General features: G+C 38.8%; 1 protein-coding gene across 1 annotated transcript in view; it reads left to right on the forward strand.

The window, feature by feature from the left end:
- The first annotated feature begins 2,626 nt into the window (after positions 1 to 2,626).
- vclb (vinculin b) overlaps positions 2,627 to 26,504 on the forward strand; it is a 29,850-nt gene continuing 5,972 nt past the window's right edge. Inside the window, exons 1-12 of the mRNA XM_015004511.2 lie at positions 2,627 to 2,966; positions 14,148 to 14,218; positions 16,351 to 16,501; positions 17,617 to 17,725; positions 17,929 to 18,051; positions 18,153 to 18,313; positions 20,913 to 21,003; positions 21,089 to 21,236; positions 21,885 to 22,038; positions 22,123 to 22,298; positions 24,129 to 24,319; positions 26,163 to 26,362. Of these exons, the coding sequence (XP_014859997.1) occupies positions 2,799 to 2,966; positions 14,148 to 14,218; positions 16,351 to 16,501; positions 17,617 to 17,725; positions 17,929 to 18,051; positions 18,153 to 18,313; positions 20,913 to 21,003; positions 21,089 to 21,236; positions 21,885 to 22,038; positions 22,123 to 22,298; positions 24,129 to 24,319; positions 26,163 to 26,362 (1,743 nt within the window). The 5' untranslated portion in view covers positions 2,627 to 2,798. The remainder of the gene's footprint in view (positions 2,967 to 14,147; positions 14,219 to 16,350; positions 16,502 to 17,616; positions 17,726 to 17,928; positions 18,052 to 18,152; positions 18,314 to 20,912; positions 21,004 to 21,088; positions 21,237 to 21,884; positions 22,039 to 22,122; positions 22,299 to 24,128; positions 24,320 to 26,162; positions 26,363 to 26,504) is intronic.

The following is a 26,504-nucleotide window of genomic DNA, read 5'->3' on the forward strand; positions in this document are numbered from 1 at the left end:
GGATTTCATCTATTTGATTCAGATTTGTGAGATCTGAAATGCATCTAAGATTTTTGCAGGATTGGAGTTCCAGATCCCGGGTCTCTGATCATATTCTGTTTCGTTGTTCCCCGATGTTCACTGCAGTGTTTTAATTTGCCTTTATCCTCCCAGCTAACCCTACTGCTTGATGATATTGGTTTAGCTTTATTTGAGTAACTGACATGATATATTAAAAAAAATTATTACTGTTCAGAGGTGTGGGGAATTAATTACAAAAGCTCTTTACAACCACTCGTTTCTGAGTATCCTGCAGAAACGAGCCATTAAAATCCTCCATAATGTCAGTTTTCATGAGCACACAAACCCATTTTCCTTAAAATCTAGAATTCTTAAATTTGAAGATCTGGTGGAATTTAAAATAGCTTAAATTATGTTTAAGGCATCAAATTAACTGTTACCTGAGCACATACAGAACATGTTTCTTGAAAGAGAAAGGGGATATAACTTAAAGGGTTATTCAAATTTAAGGATTAATAGTATATGCACAACAAGACAGAGCTTTTGTATTTTAATTCATGGTATAAAATTATGGAACAAATTAAATGACTTAAAACATTGTAAAAAGGAAGTAAAATAAGATTCAACACTTTTATTGACGGCCTGCATTTACCTTTATAAACCACAAGATGGCGCAAACGGCTCGTAGAGGTGAACAAACAAAAAACCCACCAGAACAGCAAACGCCACACTATGACTGCAATGGTAAGAAATAGTATTGCACAGTACTTGGAAGTTAACTTTGCTCTTTTATTTTCATTATTACATTTCATTACATGCAATAGCCATCACTTGGGTTATATGTTTTTAAAATTGCTTTTAATGCTTTAAAGGTTTCAAAAACCCTTCAAAAATAGTTCCACCTCTTCTGATTAAAAAAATAAAAAATAAAAAAACACTCATCTTACACAGGCACAGTTCTGGCAGAAGTTGGTCACATTGTCTTCTCAGCAGCACATTAAGGGACAGTATGGTAGGATGCAGACCACCCATCTTGACCAGCCCTGCACATTCCAATATGGACTCAAGAGGTGGCCTGGTCAGCAACTGGAGAAGCCGAGGAAACAGCAGGACACCTTTGATGTCTACATTCAGGACGAACTCTGCCAGACAGAGCATTTCACTGAAGAGGCTCGTGTATTTTTATTGTGCGTTAAATGTAATTTTATCAGGGTAGAATAAAGATAGAAAAAATGTTGGGTTTTTTTTTCAAAGTGCGGGAGAATTTTTGAGCTCTTCTTTGACATTTTGAATAACCTCCTGTGTAAAAGGAAATCATATCAGCTCCCTTTGTGTTTACACAGGGTTCAAGCGGAGTAACTTCCTTGATTCTTTCTTTTTGGACTCTTCCTTTTTAGGCAATGGGCTGCTGCCTTGCAGGCCCTCCTGGGATTCTGTGGGAATTCCTTAGCTGGTTTGCTTGGCAGCTGGTTTTCAATCTTGAAATGTGTTTTGTTTCAGGAGGTTGGGACGGAAAAGGAATTGAGAAGATAATATAGCATGTTGGGCCACTGGCAGAGATGGTTGTATAGGCATCTGGAGTGCTTTGCAAAATTGTTGACGTGCGTTTTTTCCCCCCTTAATTTCACCAAATCTTGTGACGTTACAACCAGAGACCTGATTAGACCATTAGACCCCATGGCTGGCTTTCTAAATAGTACTCTTATGTTCCCTTTATTATTGGTTTGCATTTCTCCACAACTACTGAGATTAAATACATACAGCTTGACTATTTTTCACTAAATGGGTGAGTAGTGAAATCTGTCGATTGCACTGGATTTCAAGCTATGATAACATTTAATTTGCCTTTGGGATGATACAAGTCATTTTGAACTGAAGTGAACTGTACTGTGCTGAACTGAATTATGCACAGCACTGCTGCCTTGCAGTAAGAAGGTCATGGGTTTGAATCCCGGCCTGAGATCTTTCTGCATGGAATTTGCACTCTCTCGTGGATGGATGGATTAAGCACGCCACAACTTTCAGATTTTTATTTGTAAAGGGTTTCCTCTCTAACAATACTATGTGATGGTCTAACATATAGAATAAAAGTAAATTTAAGTTAAGTTTGTAGTTGTAATGTGACGAAATATGAAAAAGTTCAAGAGTTATGAATAATTCTGCAATGTAGTGCACATAATGAAAATACCAACAAGAGTAGCAGCAATGACTAAATCGACCTTCTTTATCGTGTAAAATGTATTTGAAAAATCCAAATGCGTTTCGAGTCATCGTGATTATAAATGTATGATTAATGTGATCTCACCTCCTTTATTGAGATGTAGTTTCCTGTGAGTCATAGCTTCTACGTCTGCGGTGGCAGTACCAAACTTAAACGTTACTTATTATTCAGTGCACAGGGGCAGGAATGCTTGAAGAGACATATTTCCCTTTTAGGACATACGGATCTATTACGTAATTTAGGGAGCACTTGGAACTGAAGCTAGCAAACTCGACGGTGTGGGAGTGGGAGGTCGTAATATTAAGCGACACTACCGTTGACCAATCGGACACGAAATTCCCTTTGTACTCGCTCTCTGATTGGTCGGATGGTAGGATGACGCTAAATTCGGGACTTTTTTTTTTCTTTGCGTTGATGGGTTTACAGGAGTAGTTGAAGTCTTCACGCTGTGCCCTGGCTGAAAGAAAGGCGGTTGGCTGCGCTTTTAGCTGCTTTTTCTCGCAGGACTTTTTATTGCGGGGGAAACTGCCCTAAGTTGTTGGACATTCTTATCGGATAGAGATTCAAAACTGTCAAAATGCCGGTTTTCCACACGAAGACGATAGAAAGTATCCTGGAGCCGGTGGCTCAGCAAATATCCCATCTGGTGATAATGCACGAGGAAGGTGAAGTTGACGGGAAGGCTATCCCAGATCTGTCCGCGCCGGTGGCTGCGGTGCAGGCGGCCGTTAGCAACCTGGTTCGGGTGAGTAACTTTTCTCCTCTTGTCTGTGAAACTCTCCAGTCCAGTCCGATCAGGCTCGGCTGGGGTTGGTAGCCCTGCCTACCTGTCGCTTTGTCCCACGTTTTTCACTCTCGAATTGAATTAAACGTTAAAACACGACGCCTTCATCAGCCAGAATACGAATGAAAATTCTCAATTTCCTTGCACGCAACCACAGAGGAGATGTGTGTTGGATATTAAACTTTTCCTGAAGTGAATAGAGTCGGGGCAAAGGGCAGTGACGCCCTTTTCCCCCTTCAAAGCTTGCCCTGCCCTCCTGAGGAGCTGACTGCCATAGTTCTACGTAGGCACTAGTTCAGTGCTTGAGTGGTGTGGGCAAACTACAGACAGAGGCGGTTCTGGCATGACTGGCACCCTGGACCAACCCGTCTGATAGCCACCACATAAACCACTAAACACACACCTGCCAATATAAAGAACTAAACTTATCAGAACCAGAACTAAATGACTTTTATCTGATTTTAACGAGTTGCTAAAAACAACAACAATAAAAGAAAGTTGTATGAAAGAGAGACTTTAATAAAGTGGTGAAATAAAATAACTTTTAATTGATAGCAAGGCAAGTTTATTTAATATAACAATTCATATAGAAATGCAAGAGTATATCAATAAGATAGATTTAAAATGTACTTTGAAACCTGTAAATACTACTTTAAATTTTTTATCTTGCCATGAAATATCAAACAATCTTTTATAGATCAGACAGTTAATTGACTTCTAATTGTCCTTCTTATTCAATCAGAAGCTGATCTCCAACACTGAAGAATGGAACTCTTATACTTCAGACAAATATTCCAACAATATTAATCTGTAAATGCTGTAAAGGCTACGTGATATCCTTCTTGACAACCATTACAGACTACAATAACTCTTTGAAGAGTTTTTAATTAATATGAGCTACAACATTTAATTTCAGTTTAAGAACAATAAAGTATTTTTGAATTGAATTTAAATCGGTCCTTCATTTTGGGAGATCGGCGATCTGCCGATACTTTCATAAGAAACTGATCTTATCCATCAATTTTACATATCTAATCAGAGGTCTGAAAATCAACCACTGCCTTGTTTTGCTCTGCCATGAGAGAGGGCTGACTGACAGACCCGCCTACCAGGTCATGAAGGCACATGCGCGGCTAACAATACTCACCCTAACATCTTTTCAGACAAAAAATCGGTATAGGAATTGGCAGATCAGGCTTTTTAAAGATTGGTGATTGGCCAGAAAACTGCAATCGGTGTACCTCTAATCTGGGATTTTCTCAATCTAACATGATCCTACTGCCTAGAAGGCATTGAAAATGTAAAGTTTTCATAAAAAGTTGAATGAACTCTGAATTGTTCTTATAAATCTGTTTTCATTATATAATACCTTAGTTTTTAACTTACTTTCCCTTTGCTATTGAAGTGTTTCCTAATTGCGGTAAAGATGTAAAACTTTAAGCTCTTTAAGACATACTGAAATATTGCATTTCCGCCCTCAGTGGAATTATATCTAAATTCTTAGTAATTGTGCATTTTGAGACAGTCACATATTTTTAAACATGAAATGAAACGCACCCCCTTTCTGCAGAACAGTTATAATTTGGGGTATCTTTAGAATTAGCTGTGATCTGCCCTCAGTGGTGTTTTCACAGTCACACTGGTATGCTATAACTGAAACCATGTAAGGAAATAATGCTATTTCCTTTTTCTTTGTCTATCACAAGAGACAAACCAAGTGTGTTGCTCACCCGCTGTCAGTCTTGTTAAGGCAGACTGGCACTGTCGGAGGGTGACACATTTTAAAGATCACTCTAGCAAAAGCTAGAGTGATCTTTATGTTGATGTTGGTTCATAAACCAAATGAACCAACATCAGCAAATTACATATATCCCAATTGATCCAAACAAATCACAACCAACTGTGGAAACTTGCCAGTGTGCCTTAAGCAGCTTTAATTGTGTGCCTCTCCACTCTTACAAAATGTAATTTTACCTAAAAATCTGGAGACTTTGATCCAGTCGGCAATAATCCAGACCTTCAGTGCTCGTGTATCTTCTTCTAAGACACATTTTCCTTCCACTGAACTTCCAATCAGCATGCCTGAATACAGTACTCTATGAGCAACGGCTTCTTTGGCAATGATCTCTTATGACTTGCTGTCATTGTGGAGAATGTTAATGACTGTCTTCTGAACAATTGTCAAGTCAGCAGTTTTCCCATGATGGTGTAAGCCATAACGTTTCTAGATTAAAATCATTTTTCTGTGATTTTATGCAATTTTATAGCTTTTTGAGAAACTATTTTTTGGCATTTATTAGCTGTATCCTGAAATCATTCAAACTAACAGAAGTAGGGTGGCATTGTGGCTTAGTGGTAGAGGACCAACCAAGGTTCTAGTCCTTGATGCAGCTGTCCATGGTTCGATTCACGATCTGGCCCATTTAATGCATTTCTTTTCTCTCTCTACTGTTCTTACTTTAAACTGCTAATTAATATAGCTCCCCGGGGCCACACAATTTAAAAAAGCAAAGCAAAGACTCAAAATATATTCCTTAATCTGAAATAATTCTGAGCTGTAATTTTTGAATGCAACTGCTTAAATAAATGTACTTGAATGATATAATAAATGATTGAGCTGTGCTTGTGTAGGCCTCACATGTTTCAAGCTTCATTTCTTTGTTTTTGTCAAATCTCCAAAACCTTTGGTCTTGACCCATCATTGTCCATTATTTATGTCTACACCCAACCAGACTTCCTTCCTCTTTGGAGGCAAAAGAGGGGTTAAAAGGTATCGCAATTACTACTAGCGCTCCATAAAAATTTATTTTTGCTGCTAGGACCATGTCTTAATCGTTTAATCATGTAGTTATGTGGTAATTACACCCTTTGGGTTTTGGAAACTTGCAGGGAAAAACTGCAGTTTCACTGTTTACAAAGTGCTGCTTATGTTAAGCACAGACGGAGTCCCTCAAAGAATATGGAACTTTTTTGCTTTTAGCTTATATTTAACTAATTGTCACTAATATTAGAAAATATTTAAATGTCTGTTGGCTTGTAAAGTTATTCTGTTTTGATTGTAAGGCCTCAGATTGTATAGAAAATATGTAATTTAGTTAAGTTTGGACCAGATCTAAATGAGAGGAAATACGACTCAAAATAAAGACATGTTTTTGTCTGTGGGACTCTACTTGAATTGATAATGTTTTGGGTTATGCGGTTCTGCAATAACTGATAAAGCGAGACAGTCACTGCAGCTTTAAATATAGAAACTGTACTGAGCTCTGGCCATCGTATCCTGACACATGAAAACATCCCCCTGCGAAGATGAAACACGCCAGACTCTCTGGACGTTCTTCAATTATAGTCAGATGTTTCTAACAGTGGCCTGAATCAGTGCACGAGTCTGTAATTATTTCCAGTTGCTGTAGCAACATTACAACATGGATAGTGTTATGAGATCATTGAAGTTGGTTTGGAGATGTAATTGCTTTTGGTTTCAGTCTCCTGAGTCATAAACGACTAAGCTTAAGCCTAAGAGGAAAAACATACTGTGCGGCTTTTATCTGTGACTTTTTCCATGATTGTATTTGCTTGACTTTATATTGGTTGTTCTAACAGGAATTACCTTTGGATGAGGAGATTTAGCAGCTTAATTACATTGCGGAATATTTAGTTAAGTTAAAGTCTACACAAAGTTTTGTAATCCTTGTCAAAAACCATATTCAGCATTGTTACTAAAGATTATTGTTTTAAAAAATGAAGTTTCATGGTGTGCTACTGAAGGACTTAAACCTGTCTAAGATGATAAGGTGCACTTTTTTTAGAGCTTGAATGTACAGTTGTAAACGTCAGCAATGAACCCAGGAACTGAAAGTTTGACATGACCACAAACTGGTTGCCTGTTTAACCAGCGACCGACCAGTTGTGCTCGGCATGATTTGTTATCGTCAGGGCAATGAGAGAGACCTCAATTAGAAATGAATGTAAGGAATGTGAAGAAATTCCAACGAGCCAGGACGTACCCCCCCCCCCCACTCATAGGCGGAGGTTAAAGCGGATTCTTCGGATCACTTTTTTAAACAAGTGGATTTAAAGAACAAGAAGCCTACGCTGAAAATCTTTGTTTGGGTTAAAAGAAGCAGGTCACCTACATTGACTGCTTGCCGTGGGAAAATTCCCTGATTGGTGTACAGTCTGACCAACACTTGTGCAATGACCTTGTGTTCACGACACAAATGGTTGTTTCAGCAGCAACCTAATGTAAGAAATATTCTAATAGAATTGTGCGACCCTAAGCAATACTTCTAGAGAAAAATATTGAGTTTTTGCAAACCTACTTTGTGAAACATGTTTGTGGTGCTTTGGAAATGCTGTTCCTCAGCAGGGACTAGACAGCTGCTTATGGGAAGATGGAGCTATTCAAAATACTTTCTTTATCCCAAAAGGAAAATAAATGTCACTGATTATGTCATTCAAGCATCTCCAAAGAGTCACTATGGACAGGAAGGCTCTCTGGTAGCGGTCAGTCTTGCAACAAATCTGAAGACTGTTGCTGTATGACAGTCAAAGCATGCTAACAGCTCAAGATCAGGTGTTGAAATGAAAAACAGTTGAAGGTTAATACTTTTGCAAGGTAGTGAAACAACAAGAACCCAGTTGCTAGCCAGATTAAACAGCTCTTTTAAATAGTTTACTGGTTGAGTAGATGGAAGCACAGTTTTGTCTTGCTTAACAATCTTCTACTTGACTTCAGAGACCCGTTTTACTTCATTACCTTTGTAGGCTGATTTTTTATTTTTTTTTCTTTAAGGGTAGTTTAAAAGAATGCAGGGGATGTTTGAGGCAAAGTTTTGTCATGACATGACTTTTGGATTCTTCTGTGTGTAGTATATTTACTGGCTCTGCGGCAACATCTCTGAGATTACAAAATATTGCGGTGTTTTATGTAAGACCAAAAATATGCAGTAACTTGAAGAACGGAGGCGTTGATGGAGAATTCAGTCGGCACAATGCAACATTGTTGCAACACAGGCAGCACGTCACAACTTCTCGAAAGTCGGGAATATTAAAGGAAATTGAGATGATTCAAAATAAGGAAGTATTTTTTGTAAGATTTTGCGGCTTTTGAGTAAATATACAAATAATAATAATGGTTGTAGTAATTTAAATGAAGTTTTTTTCCGGAAACCTTTTCAACGTGGTAAGCAAATTCATGCAGTGACTTGTGCCGTAAACGCATACAAACACACACCATGCTATTTGAGAATTGATTCTGCTTGCCGCTTGATTATGTCATCTTGGAAACAGTCCAGTCCAAATTGGGGGATTCCATTGAAATGAGATCATATTTTCTGACTGAAGGCATAAATCCCTAAAGGGTTCATGCTGCACCTGTGGTCATTTTGTTTCTCTTCAGGAAGATGATTTGTCAGGATGCAGTGACTTGGAGGAGTGTGTTGAAAAGGAAACTCAGGAAGCCAAGTCAGGAAGGCCAGTCAGCTGTCTCCTCCACTCGGGACTTGATAGTGAGCCAGCTCTAGGAAAAACCCATTGCTTTGTTTATGTATAGCCTCTGTGGCGACTAATCTTGACACAGAGTAAAATGCACCTGCGATGAACTGCATTTATTTATTGGTTGGAAGACATCAACTTCCAAAGTTAATGTGAAATATTGGAATAAAAGCTGTCATTGCAGAAAACTAGTTCTTGCTTTTGGACCTGAGATAAACATCAGTATGCTGTTATAATTAGAGTATATTCAGCTGCACAAACCTACTTCCTTTTTCAGATATTTTTCTATTCTTTTCTGCCTGCAACATGACATTTTTAGTCTAGAATCGGAAACAGGACACTTTTACTTCTAATGTACATTTCGGCTCAATGCCTTATGAAAAACGGACCAACAGACGTTTGACAGAAATATTTCCTGTTATTGTGTATTGGCGACTACTGAACGTGTTCAAAGCATCGTCCTTAACTGCACTATCTGCAAAGGGCTCGACTCATTACTTTTTAACGTCATCTGACTTCATCTTTTTTAACTATTCAATTTCATGTTATTCAGTGAGACTAGAAGTCTGAGTTATCACCGTAATATTACATTTGCTCTATTTGCATCCATGATGAGCCTAAATTAAATAGTCCAGTAGTTCTCCAACTTTCTAATGGTACTGTTGAGGTTCTTTGTAGTACCATAAAAGTTAACAGCAAAGTATCATACTTTTAAGTAGCAATCTAACAGATCATTTAAAACAACAATACAGCATAGTTTGGGGTTTGGAAGGTTGTTATGGCCTGACCTCAAAATCCAACAAGGCTATCTTTAGTGATTAAAGCCACAGTAAAATAGTGGAACGTTTTTATCTCAATAAATCTTTGACAAACATCGTACTGTGCATTTACCTCTAGTGAAAGTGTATTCACTAAATCTCATAACTCCAGACTTATTAATTCCTCAAAATTCCAACTTTGGGAACTACGAGAATAAATCAGTTTTTACAAAAAAAATATAAAAATGATGGCATAATAATGCAAAGTTATTGATATAGTTGTCTTGGGATGGAAACAGTATACGTTACCAGCTCCTTCCCTTCCTTATCAACTTTGCTAAAATAAATAATACACAATCATCTTAAAATATTCTTTTAATATAGTCTATATTTGAAATTACCAGCCCTATCTCAATCAGTAAATGTAAAACAAAAATCGTCAGCTGCTCTTGCCTGTCAGCTGTGTTTGTTTTGGGGAAAATCCACAGCTTGGATATATTTTCTCTGACTGTACTTTCTGATATCAGGATTCCCCAACACTTGATGAGCTGTTAAGCTCCTGCAACACGAGATACTCGTGACATACTCTCCCGGGCTGCAGGAGCTGTTTTTGCCGTGGCCAAGGAGGCCGCTTGATTTGTGCCTTTCATCACCTCAGACACACCGCGTGGAGCTGCTGCTTCCAGAACCAAATTAATAAATAACGCCTGACAGGGTTTGACAGACTCGTGATAAAGGCGTCCACCTTCAGTTCAGCCTCTCAGTCATCTTACTCCTTAATGGTCAATCGATATTTTAATAAATGAAAAACCAAGTGGCTCTAAGGTGATTAAAGGTACATGAAAGGATGCAGTGTAATAATCAGAGTATGGCTGCAGCTAATGATTATTTTAGGAATCAATTATTCTGGCGATTAATCGGATGAAAAAAAATTTGGTACATTTTAGAGATTTTTCATTTAACTACTTAAGTCTTTTTTTAAAATAAGATATTAGCAATACATTAAGATGCAAATTAATAAATAATAAAAAATACATTCTTGTTGCCAAAACGTAGTAACATTCCTTTAGTGAATTTGAAGTTAAAACTATGCCACGTGAGGAGTTTTGGGTATATATATATATATATATATATATATATATATATATATATATATATATATATAGTACTGCTTTTTTTTCAGCAGCCATATTCAGAGATTATTTTCTTAATATGCATATCCCAGTTGTCAATTAATCAGTTATTAAATTTGTTAACAATTTATAATTGATTAATCACGATTAAGCTGAAAAATTGTTTTAGCCTTAAATCACTGCCTCGCTTTTGAAGACATAAATCTTACCAACAGCCAGAAACACAAAATCAATCCTTTTCGCTGTTAGTAACAATGCTTGCCATCATACATCGTTGTGGTCACCATGACTGTTGGAGCATTGTGTCAAAGCTTCCCAACATGTAAAAGGGCAGTCTGTGTCCTCCTGGCAGCCTTGAGGTTGTCACTGTGGCCTTTATTCTCTTCTTAGAAGGATGGGTCACTGTTAACAAAGCCAAGTCTGTTCCAGAAGAGCAGCCACTCTATCAAGCTACTTCACAACAACACAGGGTTTCTGCATTCGCACTCTTGGGTGGTAAAAGGACTGCCAGTGTTTCCAATCCAGGCACAAATGGTAAATGACTCTGACAGCCATTGATACTGTGTGGCAGCTTGGAACAAGAGGATGAGTCTGTGAAAGGTTTTAAGAAGGTGGAAGTGAACAGCTGCCTCTTCATGATGCTATTCAGGGAAGATGGTATTTTGGTGTGGTTGGGGTGGTGTCTTGCATCAGGTCTTTCTCTCCCTTTAAAGTTTCCCATCTTCACTAGTTATTTCTGCTCCTTCAAATCAAGGAGTTTAATTATATTTTTTCTCCCAACATCTCTTGTAGTTTAAAAATATCCCCCTTGGATGTGTGGAACTATTAATAAAGACAAAGTCACCCGCTTTTGGTATTTAGAGTACATGGTCCGGAATCATGACGGAGGCTCAGAATAGTAAAAAGCTTCAGATGCTGCTTGACAACAACGGCTAAAAATTAAAATCCTAATGGGCCGCAGCTGCTCACTGTTTTAGCTCTGCAGACAACAGGAAGCGGCTGTGAAGGAAAGAGGAAAAGGAAGACGATGATGACCTGTTGAAAACACACTGAGCCTCAGATTTACTCAGTTTCAAAGGTTCCTGTATGATACTTTTGGGAAAACATGACTCATTAACGCAACTTGCATTCAGCCTTCTGTTTTGTTCTCTATTAATCTTTTTTTTTTCTCCACTATGTAGTTTAGACCATGTCTGAACTTGACTGGAAGTAGTGCTATCTTAGCTCATCTCTGAAAAGAAGAAAATGCAAGCTTCTTAGTCGAGTGTGTCACTACTTCTTTAAGGTCAAAAAGCCAGTTAGTGTGGTTTGACTTTTGCATTGCTGGTTTATCTGAAGAGCATTATCTCTAAAGTGCTCTTCAGTCATCTTGAACTTTTACATTTTGTCATTCAACAATCATACACTTCAATATATGTGTGACTTTTGTAAAACGGCAACTTAAATAGTGTGTAATTGGGGGTAGTGAAAAGAAAAAGATGCACGATGCTTTAACATTTAAAAATGGTCTTATTCTGGTGGGCATTTTAATACCCCTAAATAAAACCATGGGGAACTGATTGCCTTTAATAAATATCTAATTTGTAAAGTCAATCTCGGCCAGTGGTCAGTAAGGCTTCAGAAGTTTGTTAGAGAAAACCGTAGTGAAGAAACGTTAACATGTAGATCTTCTTAGGTGGGAGAATCTGTCAACAAGGAAACTATTGGTGATGCACAACACAAAACTGGCCTTTATGGTGGAGTGAGAAGCAAAAAGCCATCTGTCTTTCTAGGCTGTCACAAGCCGGCTTATTGGAAACTTTTGTTAGAAATAACCAGTGAAGTTGGTCAGAGTAAATGGGGGAAGATCCATTTACTTAACCTTCACAATTAACCACTAATTTGTGTTGGTCTGTCTTAAAATCCCAGTAAGATCCATTGAAGCCCCCTGTCATTTGAGTAAGTTGTTTATAATTTGAGGAACTCTTGATAACTAATATCAGATGTTCTGCAGCAAATCTACTCACAAATTCAACGTAGAAATGGTTTCTTAATGACGGAAGACATTCCTAAAATATTTAAATACTCACCCAAAAAGGGAGCTAAACAGTTAAATCTGCCAAAACAACTTAGGTTGTTGTCGTGGTTTCTGACTTTAGGCTAGAAGTATTCATTAGTGGAATATCACGGTGGCTCAGCTTCTTCTGTTGAGCTCTAGTTTGGCACAAGCTTTAGCCCTAATTTATGACCCCCTGGTTCCTCAGAGTCCCTGAAGCGCGGTGAAAACAGGGTGAGAAATGCATGCTTGCTCTGCTTCAACACTGCCTCCATGCTAACCAACTGGAATGACTCTGCTACTGCCTGGAGGCTTGTTTATTAACAAGCAACTCTGAGTAGAAGAGAGATGACATCCTGAATGATCAGCAGGAAATGGTCTGTTTCCTGCTGCAGACGAACAATTTGGTCAACTTTGATACAGACTACTTATTGCTTTAAAACTGATGTCTTAAAACACACATGTGCCACTAATGTTCAAGTACATCACCAAAATTTTAAAGTTAGACATGTTGAGAGATATTGGGCTCATTGTTATAAATGGAAACGAGCTAATTTTTAGTGAGAATGATCTCATTTACTTTAATACCATCACAATCATCTTTATAGTATGACTCATGTTAGCTCAACCACGATCCGTTAACTTGGGTGAGTTGTCTCCCCAGATGTGAGGTCATGAAACAGTTTTGAATATGTGCTCAGCTGCTCTTTACATTGTTGCTCTTTACTTTCCTTGGTGGAAGAGCAGTTTGTTCTCAGATTCTACAAATACTGTGCCTTGCAAAAATACTCAAATCCCTAAGTTGAATCTGTTATCTGGAATTGTAAAATGTATGATCAGTCTGCAGATCTGCAGACCTAAACTGGTAGGCAGAGGAAGTAGAACATTTAGTTTGGGCAGCTAAGAGGACCATGGGGTCTGTGGTTAACCTGCAGAGATCCACAGGACAACTTTTACTCGACAAATCAGGCCTTCATGGAAGACCGAGAAGAACAAAGCCATTGTGAAATGTGAGCAATAAGAAGTATTGCTCACATTTTCCCATGAACTTTGACAGTCGGCCCCAACGACAAGAGATTAAGGATCACCGATGTAGGGGACAATGCAAACAGCTGGGAGAAGTTGCTCTGGTCAAATGAGACTACAGCTGATTTTGACTAATAATGTCTAACACAGTGTGTGGAGACAAAAGAAGGTTCTACAGGTTCCAATCAGAGTAATTCTGGAAGAAAATGGATAAAGCCTGGAACAGATCTGAGCCTGGGGCAGAGGGTCACCTTCCAGCAAATCAACTCTGAACCAAGCGAACCATGTAACCTCATGCACTAGAAAACTACAACACAACAGTTTCCTCAGTGCTTGAACTATTAGCATGGTGATATGCAGTGTTATCTACATACTGGTAAATGTCTCCAAACAACTTCCTTAGACTATCAGAAGATAAAACTGCTTTTAGTTGGCTCTGTTTTTGAGTTTTGTTCAGGGCTTTTACACAACTTCACTGGATTGCGTTTGCCTCACAATTTCCAGAATATAAGTCCATGCTAGAAATAAACAACGAATGATGAGACAGATGTTTTTAGCTTGATTTTTAATTATTCTTACCTTACTTTGATTAGGAAAAACTGAGATTGCCCAAATGTGGCAGGATTAAATGGCTACCGATCTGACTTAAAATAAATATTTCCATCAGGTTAATTTACAATGCGTCTGTGTTTTACAGGTTGGAAAGGATACCGTGCAAACAACAGAGGACCAGATCATGAAAAGGGATATGCCACCAGCCTTTATCAAGTAAGCAGCAAATTGGCACAGAAATATTAAATAACGCTTAATTCTCTTCTCTGTAGTGTGGTATCCTAGCCTCTCTGGCTTCCTTTCTTTCTTTATCCGTTGCAGAAACGGTTGGCTGTGCCCAGACAAAGGTCAGACGTGGCATGTTAAGTGCCTCAGAGTCTTGCTCTGGTGTTACTCAAATACTTTTATAAGCGAGTAGTTGCTTTACCTTCCAGGAGGAAGGCCATATTGGTCATTAGCTTCCGATGCTGCTTTTGTATTTTTATGTATGTTTAAAAAAAAAGCCACTTTTTTTGTTTTACATGAGGAAAAAGCTGTAAAGTGGGGGGCTTCTGAGAGCCCCCCTAGCCAAGGTCAGGGATGAGTCTCATCGGCGCGCACAGGTCGTCAGGTTTAACACATTTGGCGCCTCACAGTCACTTCGTCACCCTGTCGTCATCCATCAGCACATGTGCTGGAATGCAAACCCTTCTCCCTACTAAATATAGTGCTAGACGGAGCCTGGATTGCATGGCTTTTTTTTTTTTTTTAATCTGGTGCATGCAGAAAGACTTCTTGCTCAACACTCTAGAGACCCCCATCAGTCTCAAAGTCATCATTGCTCTATATATAAAAGCCAGAAAAGACACAAACAAGCAAAGCCCTTTCTGTTTGGCTTCGAAATGTGGAAAACGCTCATAAAGTTTACGTCTTCCTACGGTTTGCTCCAGGCAGAAGTAGGAAGTGTGGGAACTGGAACACATGCAGGTCCTTGGCTTGTTGCCTGTTTCCATGCACAGACACGCTGCTTGTACAATGCAGGTGGCATGCATGACAGTGAATCACTCAGCTGAGCTGGCAGATTTTCCTGCTCTGGGGATCACTGGGTACATCGCACCCAGGAGGGAACTATTTGAATAATTTATATTCCTCTGCAAGCTGCATAGGCTGCTATGAGATTGTAATGGCATGATAACCTTCAGCTAAGTGGCAGGGTTACACCGTATTTATACAAATACATAAACTGTATGCATGATTTACTTGCTTTCATTTAAAATAGAAGATATCAAACATATTGCTGAAATAAAATCCCCTATTGACTCTTGGTTAGATAATTATCTATTACCAACTGTTGTTTGTTGTGACCTGAAAAATGTCTGAATTTGTCCTTTGTTTGCAAGTGAAGGAAAGGTGTATTAGCCTTCTTTCAGCCAGCTGACCAGCAGTGCATTGTATCAAGCCAGAAAAGGCTAATTCAGAATATCCACTTTTTTTTGTCTTGTTTTTATTAGCTTGCTCTTAAAATATTGCAGTCAAAGTGAAGAGATTTTTGTAATTTTTTGTAACCTTGAATCATCTTTGTCTTTGGTGTCACTGTTTTCATTTTTTGGGAAACTTTACTCTTTTAAGAGTGTGTGTGCGTCCCAAAGTATAGAAGGCCAAACAAAGCTACTTCCAGCTGCACATCATCTAAAACTATGAAGTCCCTTAAAGACTTCATCAGAACTTTTAAATGACTTCTGAAATATTTTATGGAACATCTCACTGTTGTGCAAAATATATTGGATTCCAGTTGCTTCTTTGCAATATTCATATTGTGATGATGACACCTGCCATCTCTATCTAATTTGAGGAATAGTTGTGAATGGTGTGAAACAACTTTCCTTATTATAAGATGTTGCACTGAGAGGTGTGGTGTGACATAAGAGTACCTGGTATTATAAAAACTTTGTAAGATAGAAAGAATGCAATTAGGATGGCTTCAATAACAGTTACACTGTTTTTATCCATCCAAAGTCATATTCACAATTGTTAAATGAAAAAACAAAACTAGAGAAAATACCTTTTTTTTCCTGCAATACAAAGATAACAAGTCTTTGCATTTTCTTTTATTTAATTTCAGATTCATGTAGATTCTTTTGTGTGTTTTTAGCGACTCCTGAGCTTTACGTTTTCATTTTTGTATTTTCATGAATGAGATTAAAACTACGCAAGAAGAGACAATAAAATTGTCAATTTTGGACCAAAGTTTCCTCAGACAGATGATGATACTCATCAGGTTTCTGGAGAGCTGCCATCAGCACTACTTCTTCCTAAACATTTTCTTTTCCTCCAACTGGTGATCATATCAATTACTTTCTGCTTCCCAGAGTGGAGAATGCCTGCACAAAGCTGGTTCAAGCTGCCTCCATGCTGAAAGCCGACCCATACTCTGTTCCTGCTCGGGATTACCTCATCGATGGATCTCGAGGCATTCTGTCTGGCACATCTGACCTGCTCCTCACTTTTGATGAGGCAGAGGTATCGATTCATTAATGTGTTTGTTCTTTTTTAAATTTTATACTTCAACTGTCTGGCCCACTTCCCTCAGTAAAATCAGGGGGGAGACCTTTAAGTCTAGTATTTTACTTTGGTTGCACAAGTAGCTATAAGCCCTCGTCCTTTCCATGTTTGTCTAAATGCAGAGGTTTGCAACCTGCAGCCCAGGAGCCACAGATAACTGATGCTTTTATGTAATAGATGCAAAAGACTTCAGTAGTTTTTAGGTTTTTTTCTAAAAGTTGCATTGAATTTCTACAACTGAATAAGAGTAAATGTACCAGTGTCGGTTTTTTTAGATATATTTTTCCTCTCTACATAATTTTCCATAAATGCCAACATCTCATTACCATTCTATAAGAAGAAGGGCAATTTAAAAATGACTGATTTCCTGTTGCAGATATTTATCAAAAACTATAAGTTGTCTTGTTTCAAAAGGTTGGGCAACATTTGTGACTGAATGAGTTTTATTTAGATGCACAGAGGGTAAAAATTACTCTTTAGATTGCAAAGATTACAGATCTAGTGGTCTAACGATTTAATGATTAATTGGCCTGGAAATTTCATGATCATAAATCCCTTCTTTGAAGAGCTGAGTTTAAATTAGAGCTTTACCGGTTTCGCCTCTTATGCATCTACCTCAAAAAGCCCTTGAAAAGTAAGTAAACAAGTCTGAGGACCTCTCCATATTTCTGTCTGAAAACCCCTGAATCAAACAAGGATGGCATCTGTCAGCCCCATCCTTCATTTCAGGACGGGGACAGTAACAGAATGGGAGAAGTTGCTGATCAGCGCTCTAGAATCACATATCAAATACTCTGACACGTCTGCAGGAGTCAGCAGGAGTCATCAGTCAGCGATGCCTTCATGTTTTTGCAATGCAGCTCAGGGACCTCGCTGGATAATAAAGCAGCGACTCCAGCAGTCTGTGGAACTGAAGCGATTCCAGACAAAGTGGTTACAATGTCAGTAGGAAGCTTGTCAGAGTATAATTAGAGGGAATCTGTTCAGGGAAAAGGGACCAGTCATGTTTACATAATCAGTACTTTCTCGGAATTGTGTCTGAATCGGCCTTTGTCGTCACTTCACTGTCGCAGGTCCGCAAAATAATCCGTGTGTGCAAGGGCATCTTGGAATATCTGAGCGTGGCAGAGGTGGTGGAGTCAATGGAGGACTTGATCACATACACAAAGAATCTGGGCCCAGGTCAGTCTGCAGCATCATGAAGACTGGGGAACAGAGACAAACCGCCCTACAAATGTTTATAGCAGGGTTACGTTATAAAACCACAGCCCGAGTTTTGAACATTTCAGAGTACCATTTGATTAATTAAAATTGAAAAAAAAAAAAAAGATTAAAAAAATCAAAGAAAATGTCACTAGAAAGTCTGCAAATTGTCCACTTTACAGGTATGACAAAGATGGCAAAGATGATCGATGAGCGCCAGCAGGAGCTCACACATCAGGAGCACCGTGTGATGCTGGTCAACTCCATGAATACGGTCAAAGAGCTGCTGCCCATCCTCATCTCAGGTAACCACACTGACTTCTTTCTGTCTTGACATAAGTTTATTTTGTGCCCTGTGTTTCTTGTTGATGAGATTTTTATTTATTTATTTATTTTACTCGGTTAGGTATAAAAATCTTTGTGACGACCAAGACATCTGGGAGCCAGGGTGTGGAGGAAGCCCTGAAGAACCGAAACTTCACTTATGAGAAGATGAGCGCTGAGATAAATGAGATCATCAGAGTGTTGCAGCTCACTTCCTGGGATGAAGATGCCTGGGCCAACAAGGTGGGTCCAACAAGTCTGAGCTTACAGCTTAACTGTAAAAGGAAAAGTTTAATTATGGTCACTCTGTTAAGTGCATTAGTTCAATATGATTCGTTTGCTTTTCTAGTTTTATAATTTTTTTAAATGTGTTTTCTTTTCATGTTCCTGGCTTCCACTGTTCCTTCCTTGTGTCTTTACTTCCTCAAATCTTTACTTTCCTCCTTTGTGTCTGTTCTTCTCTTTCTTTTGCATTTAAAGGCTGTTCACTGTAGAAATATTTGCCTTAAATTTAAAGTGAATTTGGAAGGACCAAGAAGTCTGGAAGCCAGAGTCTGGGAAAAATCTGGCAATTTTACAGAAAACACGTAACTCGTCCTCATTGCGGAGAGTCTCAGTGACTGTCTGCTGAACAGCTGTGCAGTCAACAGCCTTTGTTAAAAATCTTTTTTTTTTATTAGTCTTTTATTAAAAGTGTTGAAAAAGCTGGATTTTGGGTTTTCATTAGTTGTAAGCCAGAATCATTAACATCAACACTTGAAATACATTGTGTGTATTGGATCTTTGCATTGAAGGGGTTTTCTGTATTATATAACTCAAAGTGTATTTTTCAATGACATTCTAACTTATTGAGCTGTACTAATAATTGATAATGTAGCAGAAAAGTCTAAAATGTCTTATCTGTGCAGGTGGTGAATCAAGAGTCCTCGTGTAATCAGTGCGCTTCCTGCTTCTTTTCTGTCTTAAAGTTTTGTGAAATGTTTTTCCTGAAACTCTTCCATCTTTTTTGACACTTCTTTTTTTTTTCCTTGCTCCTCTTTGGTATGTTTAGTTAAATGCTTGCATTTATGTTGTTCTTCCTTTCTTTTCACTGTTTGTTCTCACTCCACCCCTTGTAGAAGGTAAGCCCCTCCCCCACCTCTGTCACGCCCTGGTTGTGCAGCAGCATGTCTGCAGATGAGTGAGCTGCTTTGTGCTCTGTGGTGCCTCTGTGTGCTTCAGTTGTTAGACAGCTATGAGACTAAGAGACGTTAGTTTTAATGTTTAGAGCTTAAGGGTTGAATTTCTGTCGTGTTGATATAAGGAGTGTTTCTTTTGCTCTGTATCAAGAGTTTGTATCAACATGCGAGACCCTTAAACACCGCCTCATCCTTATTGATTGACCTGAGTCATGCAGTATTGATTTTGGTGTCATTAAGGAGAGTTCTCCGAGGGTTTACATCTTCTTATCATGGATATCAGGTTTCTCCTGATGGTGGATGCACACAGAACGCTTTCTATTTGAATCCAACAAATATTTGCCCAGTTTCCTTGGAAATGAACACTAAACATGCACATTTCTTATCGATTATGCTATCCATCACTCACACATGTGACAAATCATACAACTTGAGTTTAGTTTGACATGCAATCAGTGGCATTGCAGAAAAATTCCTGTCAGCTTTTAAAGTTTACAAATGCGGCTTTTTCCAAACTGGCAAACTCCTTAGTTACATCAGTGAAGCAGCTGCGCGAACTGAATGTTTGAGCAGGAAAATAATAAACCCACACTCCGTAGTCATGTCGCACCTTTGTACTTCCTGTTTTTTTTCTTCTTTTTTTTTACTCTGGCCTTACCTCACGCTATGCACTAAACAGGATGCTGACATAAATGTGCTAGATTTAGGCAGTTGTATTTTAAAATTCAGGTTCCTGCTTGGTCTGGAAAAAAATATATGAAGAGAGAATGGAGTGTGAAAAACTTTATTTCTAGACTTTTCTTCTCTTATTCCATTATGTAATCCATATATTAATCTACTCATCCACTCATGCTCATCTGCAATCTGTCCATCATTCATCTATTCCAGCCATCCTTTTTCCATTCATCTGTCCACACATCCTTCCATTTGTTTGTCCATCTGCCCTTTTTTCTCTCTTCTGAAAATCCAAACATGAAACCCTCATAAGCTAGACACCAACAGTAGAATAAAAAAAAAAATCCATAAAGTTTATTCCTTAAAATAAAAGTACAATTTCTGGAAATCTGTGTGTGCAAATTATGAACGTTGATATGAACCCTTTTAATCGCTCAGTTAGAATTTTGATTTACATCTGAGATTAAATCATGAAGACTGGAGCTGCTATATGAAGAAATGCCTTTTCCTAATTTCTGTTGTTCCTCAAGAAAAGAAAGCGAACTTATCCTTTTACAGCCAACAGGACTCTGCTTTGTTTGGACTTCAACAATGACAGGTCTCATTGTTGAATCTGTGGCTGCTGGAAGGACTATATTTCCATCCACTTTGAGAGAGATGAGCAGCATTTAGCTTTCTTTTTTTTATATGATGCTCCATTTAGACTGCTGATCATGAAGCAAGCTGCATGGTTTGAATTGTTTTGCCTGATGGATGGTATTGATGCTTGTCATATGGATTTTAACAAATGTTTCTTTTGCTAAAACCAAAATAGCAGTTTAACCAATAAGGAACGTACACTGATCAATTAACAGGCTCAAAATAGAAAGCCTGTGAGTGAAAAATAGATTTCCTAATTATCAATTAGCATATTATGATTCAAAGAGAAAAATAAAAACACTAGGTATGATCTGGAAATGAAGATACATTTTGTTCTTTCCCATTTAAAGGACACTGAAGCCATGAAGAGGGCTCTGGGACTGATTGATTCAAAGATGGCTCAGGCTAAAAGCTGGTTGAGGGATCCAAACGCTCCACCAGGTAGCCAGAAAACGCATCCCGTTGATTCTATGACTCGTCTAGGAAGATTATTGGTGGCTCTTACTCTGCTTTGTTGGACCTACAGGGGACGCCGGCGAGCAGGCCGTCCGTCAGATCCTGGACGAAGCCGGGAAAGTCGGTGAGCTCTGTGCTGGGAAGGAGCGCAGGGACATCCTGGGAACGGCCAAGACTCTGGGTCAGATGACCGACCAGGTGTCTGAGATGAGGGCAAGGTAGACGCAGGAACAATCCATACTTTCACTCAAACACAAAGTTGTGCACAGTTATAATTGGAATAGTGGAAAAAAACTAAATATTTTGCTGATTTTTAATCTGTAAAAAAATAATTGACAGGCATATATTTTCCTGTGCTGATCTTTCTTGTAAAATCCAATTAAAATACTGAATAATAGTGGGTTATGCTCAGAATTGGGTAGTAACTAGTTACAAAGAAAAACTTTCTGGAGTATTTTGACAGCGCTGTACTTTTTACTTTTACTTGAATCATTTATTATGAAGTATCGCTATTCTTAGTTGAGTAAAATATCTGAATACTCAATCCACCGTGAGTAACTTCACTGAATGAAAAACAGACTTGTTTTAATTAGAAGTTCACCAGACACAGAAACCTAGAGTTTTTAACGTTCTATAATTATTTATATACATTATTGTCATTTTGATCTTTAAATGTCTATTGTTTAATTTTATGCGAGTAAAAATATGTTGAAGTAGGGCTACTCTTAAGTACAATTTTGTTTTGGTTCTCTACCCACCTCTGGTTTTGCTTTTGCAAGGATCTGCGTTATCCCAAAACCAGACTACGAGGTTTAAACAGTGGTGGTGTAAAAGCTAAGTGATGTTGCACGTTTTGCCCCCGCCAGAGGTCAAGGAGCATCGCCGGCTGCCATGCAGAAGGCGCAGCAGGTTTCCCAGGGGCTCGACGTTCTGGCCGGCAAGGTTGGCAACGCCGCTCGCAAACTCGAGGCCATGACCAACTCCAAGCAGGCCATCGCCAAAAGGATCGACGCTGCGCAAGTGAGTCAGCAGATCTGAGTCCACAATACGGAGATTCAGACAGTTTCTTCATTGTGCTCGACTGGTTTTGGTGTCTTTGCACAGGGCTGGCTTGCAGACCCTCATGGCAGCCCAGAGGGAGAGGAGAATATCAAGGCCCTCCTCAATGAGGCCAGAAAGATTGCAGACATGTGTGAGGATCCCAAAGAAAGAGAAGAGATTTTGCGCTCTGCTGGAGAGCTGGCCGCCATGACTGCCAAGCTGTCTGAACTCAGAAGACAGTGAGTTACTCCGGGCTTATATCTGTCTCAGTAAAAACCCAGTTGCTCTGTTTTCGTACACAGTTACAGCTCCTCACATACTTTCTTCCAGAGGTTAAATCATTCCTGTATTTGTAGACAGGCTTCCTACACTGTCTGGAAAAGTTAGGAACTTGATATCTGCTCTGGTTAAGCACAGAAAATTAAATGGGATTATAAGGTACAGAACTGATTTTCTGTATCATTACTTAAATATTTACTGTCCTCTCTTTCGTCATCTCTTCCCTCTTTGTGTCTTTCCTTCCTTTTTTCTTCTTTTGTCTTGTGTCCTTCCTTATTGGGGCCTGCCATAGCAATGCATAGGCAGGCACCTATTGTTCTACACCTCAAAATAACTGCCTCTTGCTAGTACCGTTAATGCGGCTCGTACCGCTGCGTGCACCATTCACAATATGTACATCAAAACGTGCGGCTTGATCCCGTGAGGGGAGCTATTGCTTTTGTTGGCATTTCGAGTAACTGTGGCGGCATAATTAACACAAAATGAGCCAAATTCAACTCAAAACAAAAGTCTGGGTAACACTTTATTTGAAGGTGGTTGAATAACACCTGTCATGAACATGAATAAGCCTTCATGAATATTTATGACTGTTGTCATAAAGTGTCATTCGGTAAATTATGACACTTTTAATACAAAGTTGACATTATTCAAAATGTCTTTGTTATGACAACTTGACATTAACCAAGAAATCATTACTTATATAAATTTGTTATAAATGTATTACTGATTGCACTTTAAAAATTAGTTATCTTTATGTTATTAAAGGTAAAGTTTATTTTGGACCGTGAGTGAGAACCACATTTGCGAAGCTTAGTCGTCAGTCTCGGACTGAATTTCACTGAACCTGGAGCTCAGCCGTTGTGTTGTTGTGGTGAACCAGGTTAGCCATAGCGATGTGGTGATAGACCTTGCTAGAGCTTCAGTCGTTGCATTTTGTCAGCATATCAGTACTGCACTAATTTGTTTCTGGGCAAGTTCAGCTGTGCAATCTATAGCTAGAACGTTGGGTCCAAAGTGATGGGCACACTTTGGCAGGCCCCCGGTTAAATTTCTTCAGGAATTTTCTTTGTTTCAGTTATCCTTTTTATTCATCTTATTTGTGTGCAGGACTTTGGGAAAATTAGCTGTTTTATAAATTGGAGTTGGGACTTTATTGCAAATTTTCTTCTTTAATTCCTTAATTGTACTTTTTATCCTGGTGTCCTTCAATTTTCACTTTCTTCCTTGTCTTCACTTCCTTCATCACTTGTGTCCTTCCTTTCACTTTTTGCTTCATCATCTTTCTGCTATCATTCCTCTTTTTCTTTTACTGTCGCTGTTTGTGTCCCTTCCTTTTATATCCTCCCATTCTTGGGTCATTTGATCCTTTTTTCATTTGACTGTCCAATCTCTTTCTTTCTTGTCCTTCCCTCCTTGTGGGCCCTCCTCGTGGTATTCTTTCATTCCTTATTTGTATTTCCTTACTACCTACTATCCTTCATTCTTTTCTAGTGTTTTTTATCCTTTCTTTCCTTATTTTTCCTGTCCATGGTCTTGTCTGTTTTCATTCCTTTCTGATTTTTCCTTTCTTCATTCCTTGTTTGTTGGTGTCTGTTTGCAGGTTTCATATAGACTTACTTATTTTATTCTCGTTGCTCAAAGACACAACAGTGAAATTTATATAGCAGCCTACCATAGCAATGTCTGCCATAAGTTGATAAGGAACTTTTGCATACATATTTGAAAATGTTGCCTATTACATAGATTTTGTTTCAGCCGTATCTTTTATAATAAATGTGTCTCTCTTATAGGGGTAAAGGTGACACTCCTGAGGCCCGAGCTTTGGCCAAGCAGATAGCAACAGCCTTGCAGAACCTGCAGTCCAAGACCAACAAAGCTGTGGCCAACAGCCGGCCTGCGAAGGCCGCCGTCCACCTGGAGGGGAAGACGGAGCAGGCACAGCGCTGGATCGACAACCCCACCGTGGACGACAGCGGCGTGGGTGAGTCTGCTGTCCATCCCCCCTAAACTTCTTTGTCTCTTTCACACTCGAGCACATTCCTTCCACTCCTCTGGTGACCTCATGCAGAACATGTTCTCCCATCCCTGCTGTGTTGTCCTTTGGTTCTGGCAGGGCTCCACAAAGAATGTGGACAACATTTTTATGTGTTTACAAAAGCAGCTGGAGCCTGAGGTGGAAAAAAACACGATATAGTGGAAGTTACTTCAGGAATAAGTGTACCAAAATTATCAGTAATTTTTGCCCAGTTGTTGTATTCCTACCTTTACATTTATTCAAATTTGACTTTCATTTAACAATTGTGAATTTGGCACTTCATAAATAAAGCTAAACTAAAACGAATAAATGTTATCGAGTGTGTACTTGGCGCACACGATCATTTGATCATAGAGAGTTACAATAAAAGGGATTTGATCATTTGATGACTTCTGCTCTGTTTGCTTTAGGCTTTTGAACACATTGAAACATTTTCATAGCTCTACCTAATTTGTATCTTATTTTCATGCTACTTTCTGACAGTGGAGAAAATGTAACTTGTCACACTCTTGTTGCTCCACATTTCCTATTTGCTTTGTACTTTAAGTTGGACTATTTGTAAAACGAATCGTTTTTTTGAGCGTTATCTTTTCTCTCATAGTTCAAATAAAGGGCACATATTTCATCTCTTGCCTCGAGACGTTTACAGGTGGCAAATAATGTCAAAGTATTAGTTATTTGGGTGCATAAATATCCACACCTCTTATTATTATTATTATTATTATTATTATTATTTGTTTATTTATTTTTTTAACTTGGTCGTGTTCCAATAAACTTTAGTTTGAATGGGATTTTATGCAATAGATCAACACAAAGTTGAAGTAAAACCATGCATGTCTTTTTTTTTTTTTTTTACAGGTAAAAACAAACTGTTTTCAGTGTTCATTTGTTTCCATCCCCCCTTCGTCAAAACTTTATAAAATCACCTCTAGCTGAAATTACCACTGCAGGTTTTTTTGAGTATGCTACCTGCTTTGCAAAAACATTGAAATATTTGGCCTTTTTATTATCAAAATAGTTTAGTCAGATTGGATGGCAATCATCTGCAAGTCTTACCTCAAATCCTCAATTAGCTTTAGGTCAGATTGTGCCATCTAAGCGGTTTGATGTAAACCACTCACTGTTGCTTCTGCTGTAGGTTTACAGTCATTGTGCTGCTGGAAGATGAACCTCCATTGCAGCTTCGATTCTTTTGGAGCTTCTGTCACGTGTTCTACCAGAATCGTGTATTTTGATTAAGACTACACAATATAAAAAAAATTCAACATTGAATAGAGCTCAGTATGTATACTCAGAATAAGTTATATTAGGGTGGACACTATTTACCAACTAGGTGACAACTGAAGAAGGTTGGTTGCATTGAATTTTATTTCTAGGGATAAGACTAAAATGGAAAGTTTTGCAGATTATTTGTAAACAAAAATCATGTATCCTTGTAACTATTTTGTAATCTGTTACTTAAATAATAACAGTAATGGTATAATAGTAATTTAATTTTGTGCAAAAAGTAAAAAAAAAGTCAGCAATGCTTTTGGCATTTTTACATTTACTAGAATTTTATGTGGAACTGAAGTCAAAATAGCCTGCAGGAAGTAAACTGGTCTAGCTACAAAGGAAACAAGTGTTATGATGCAGCATAAATCAAGAACAGAAATTTGCTGCTTTTGTGGCACAGGGAAAAAAAAAAACAAAACAAGGAACTTCAGTTTGCCTCTTATCAGTTCTGTTTCAAAAATAGTCATCTGCATTCAAGCCTGTAAAACGTTTCCTGTGCATTTTGTGCTTTCAGGCCAGGCAGCCATCCGTGGGCTGGTGGCCGAGGGCCGCCGGCTGGCCAACGCTCTGCAGGGCCCGTACAGGCAGGAGCTGATGGGGAAGTGTGAGCAGGTGGAGCAGCTCATGGCCCAGCTGGCTGACTTGGCTGCCCGTGGCGAAGGGGACACCCCGCAGGCACGCGCCGTGGCTCAGCAGCTCCAGGAGGCCTTGAAAGTAAGACTGCTACTCACACTCCACCAGCAGCTCTCAAAGAAAGCGCCACAGGAAGAGCTCAGGATTCATACATGATGAAATGGCTCCCTCTGCTGGTTGTTTCTGGTAGATGAAATAAAAGCTGGTTATTTTGGATTTCTGG

The sequence above is a fragment of the Poecilia mexicana genome, unplaced genomic scaffold (assembly GCF_051168715.1).
Source record: "Poecilia mexicana isolate PSO_F unplaced genomic scaffold, ASM5116871v1 scaffold_19, whole genome shotgun sequence".
NCBI classification, from domain to species: Eukaryota; Metazoa; Chordata; class Actinopteri; order Cyprinodontiformes; family Poeciliidae; genus Poecilia; species Poecilia mexicana.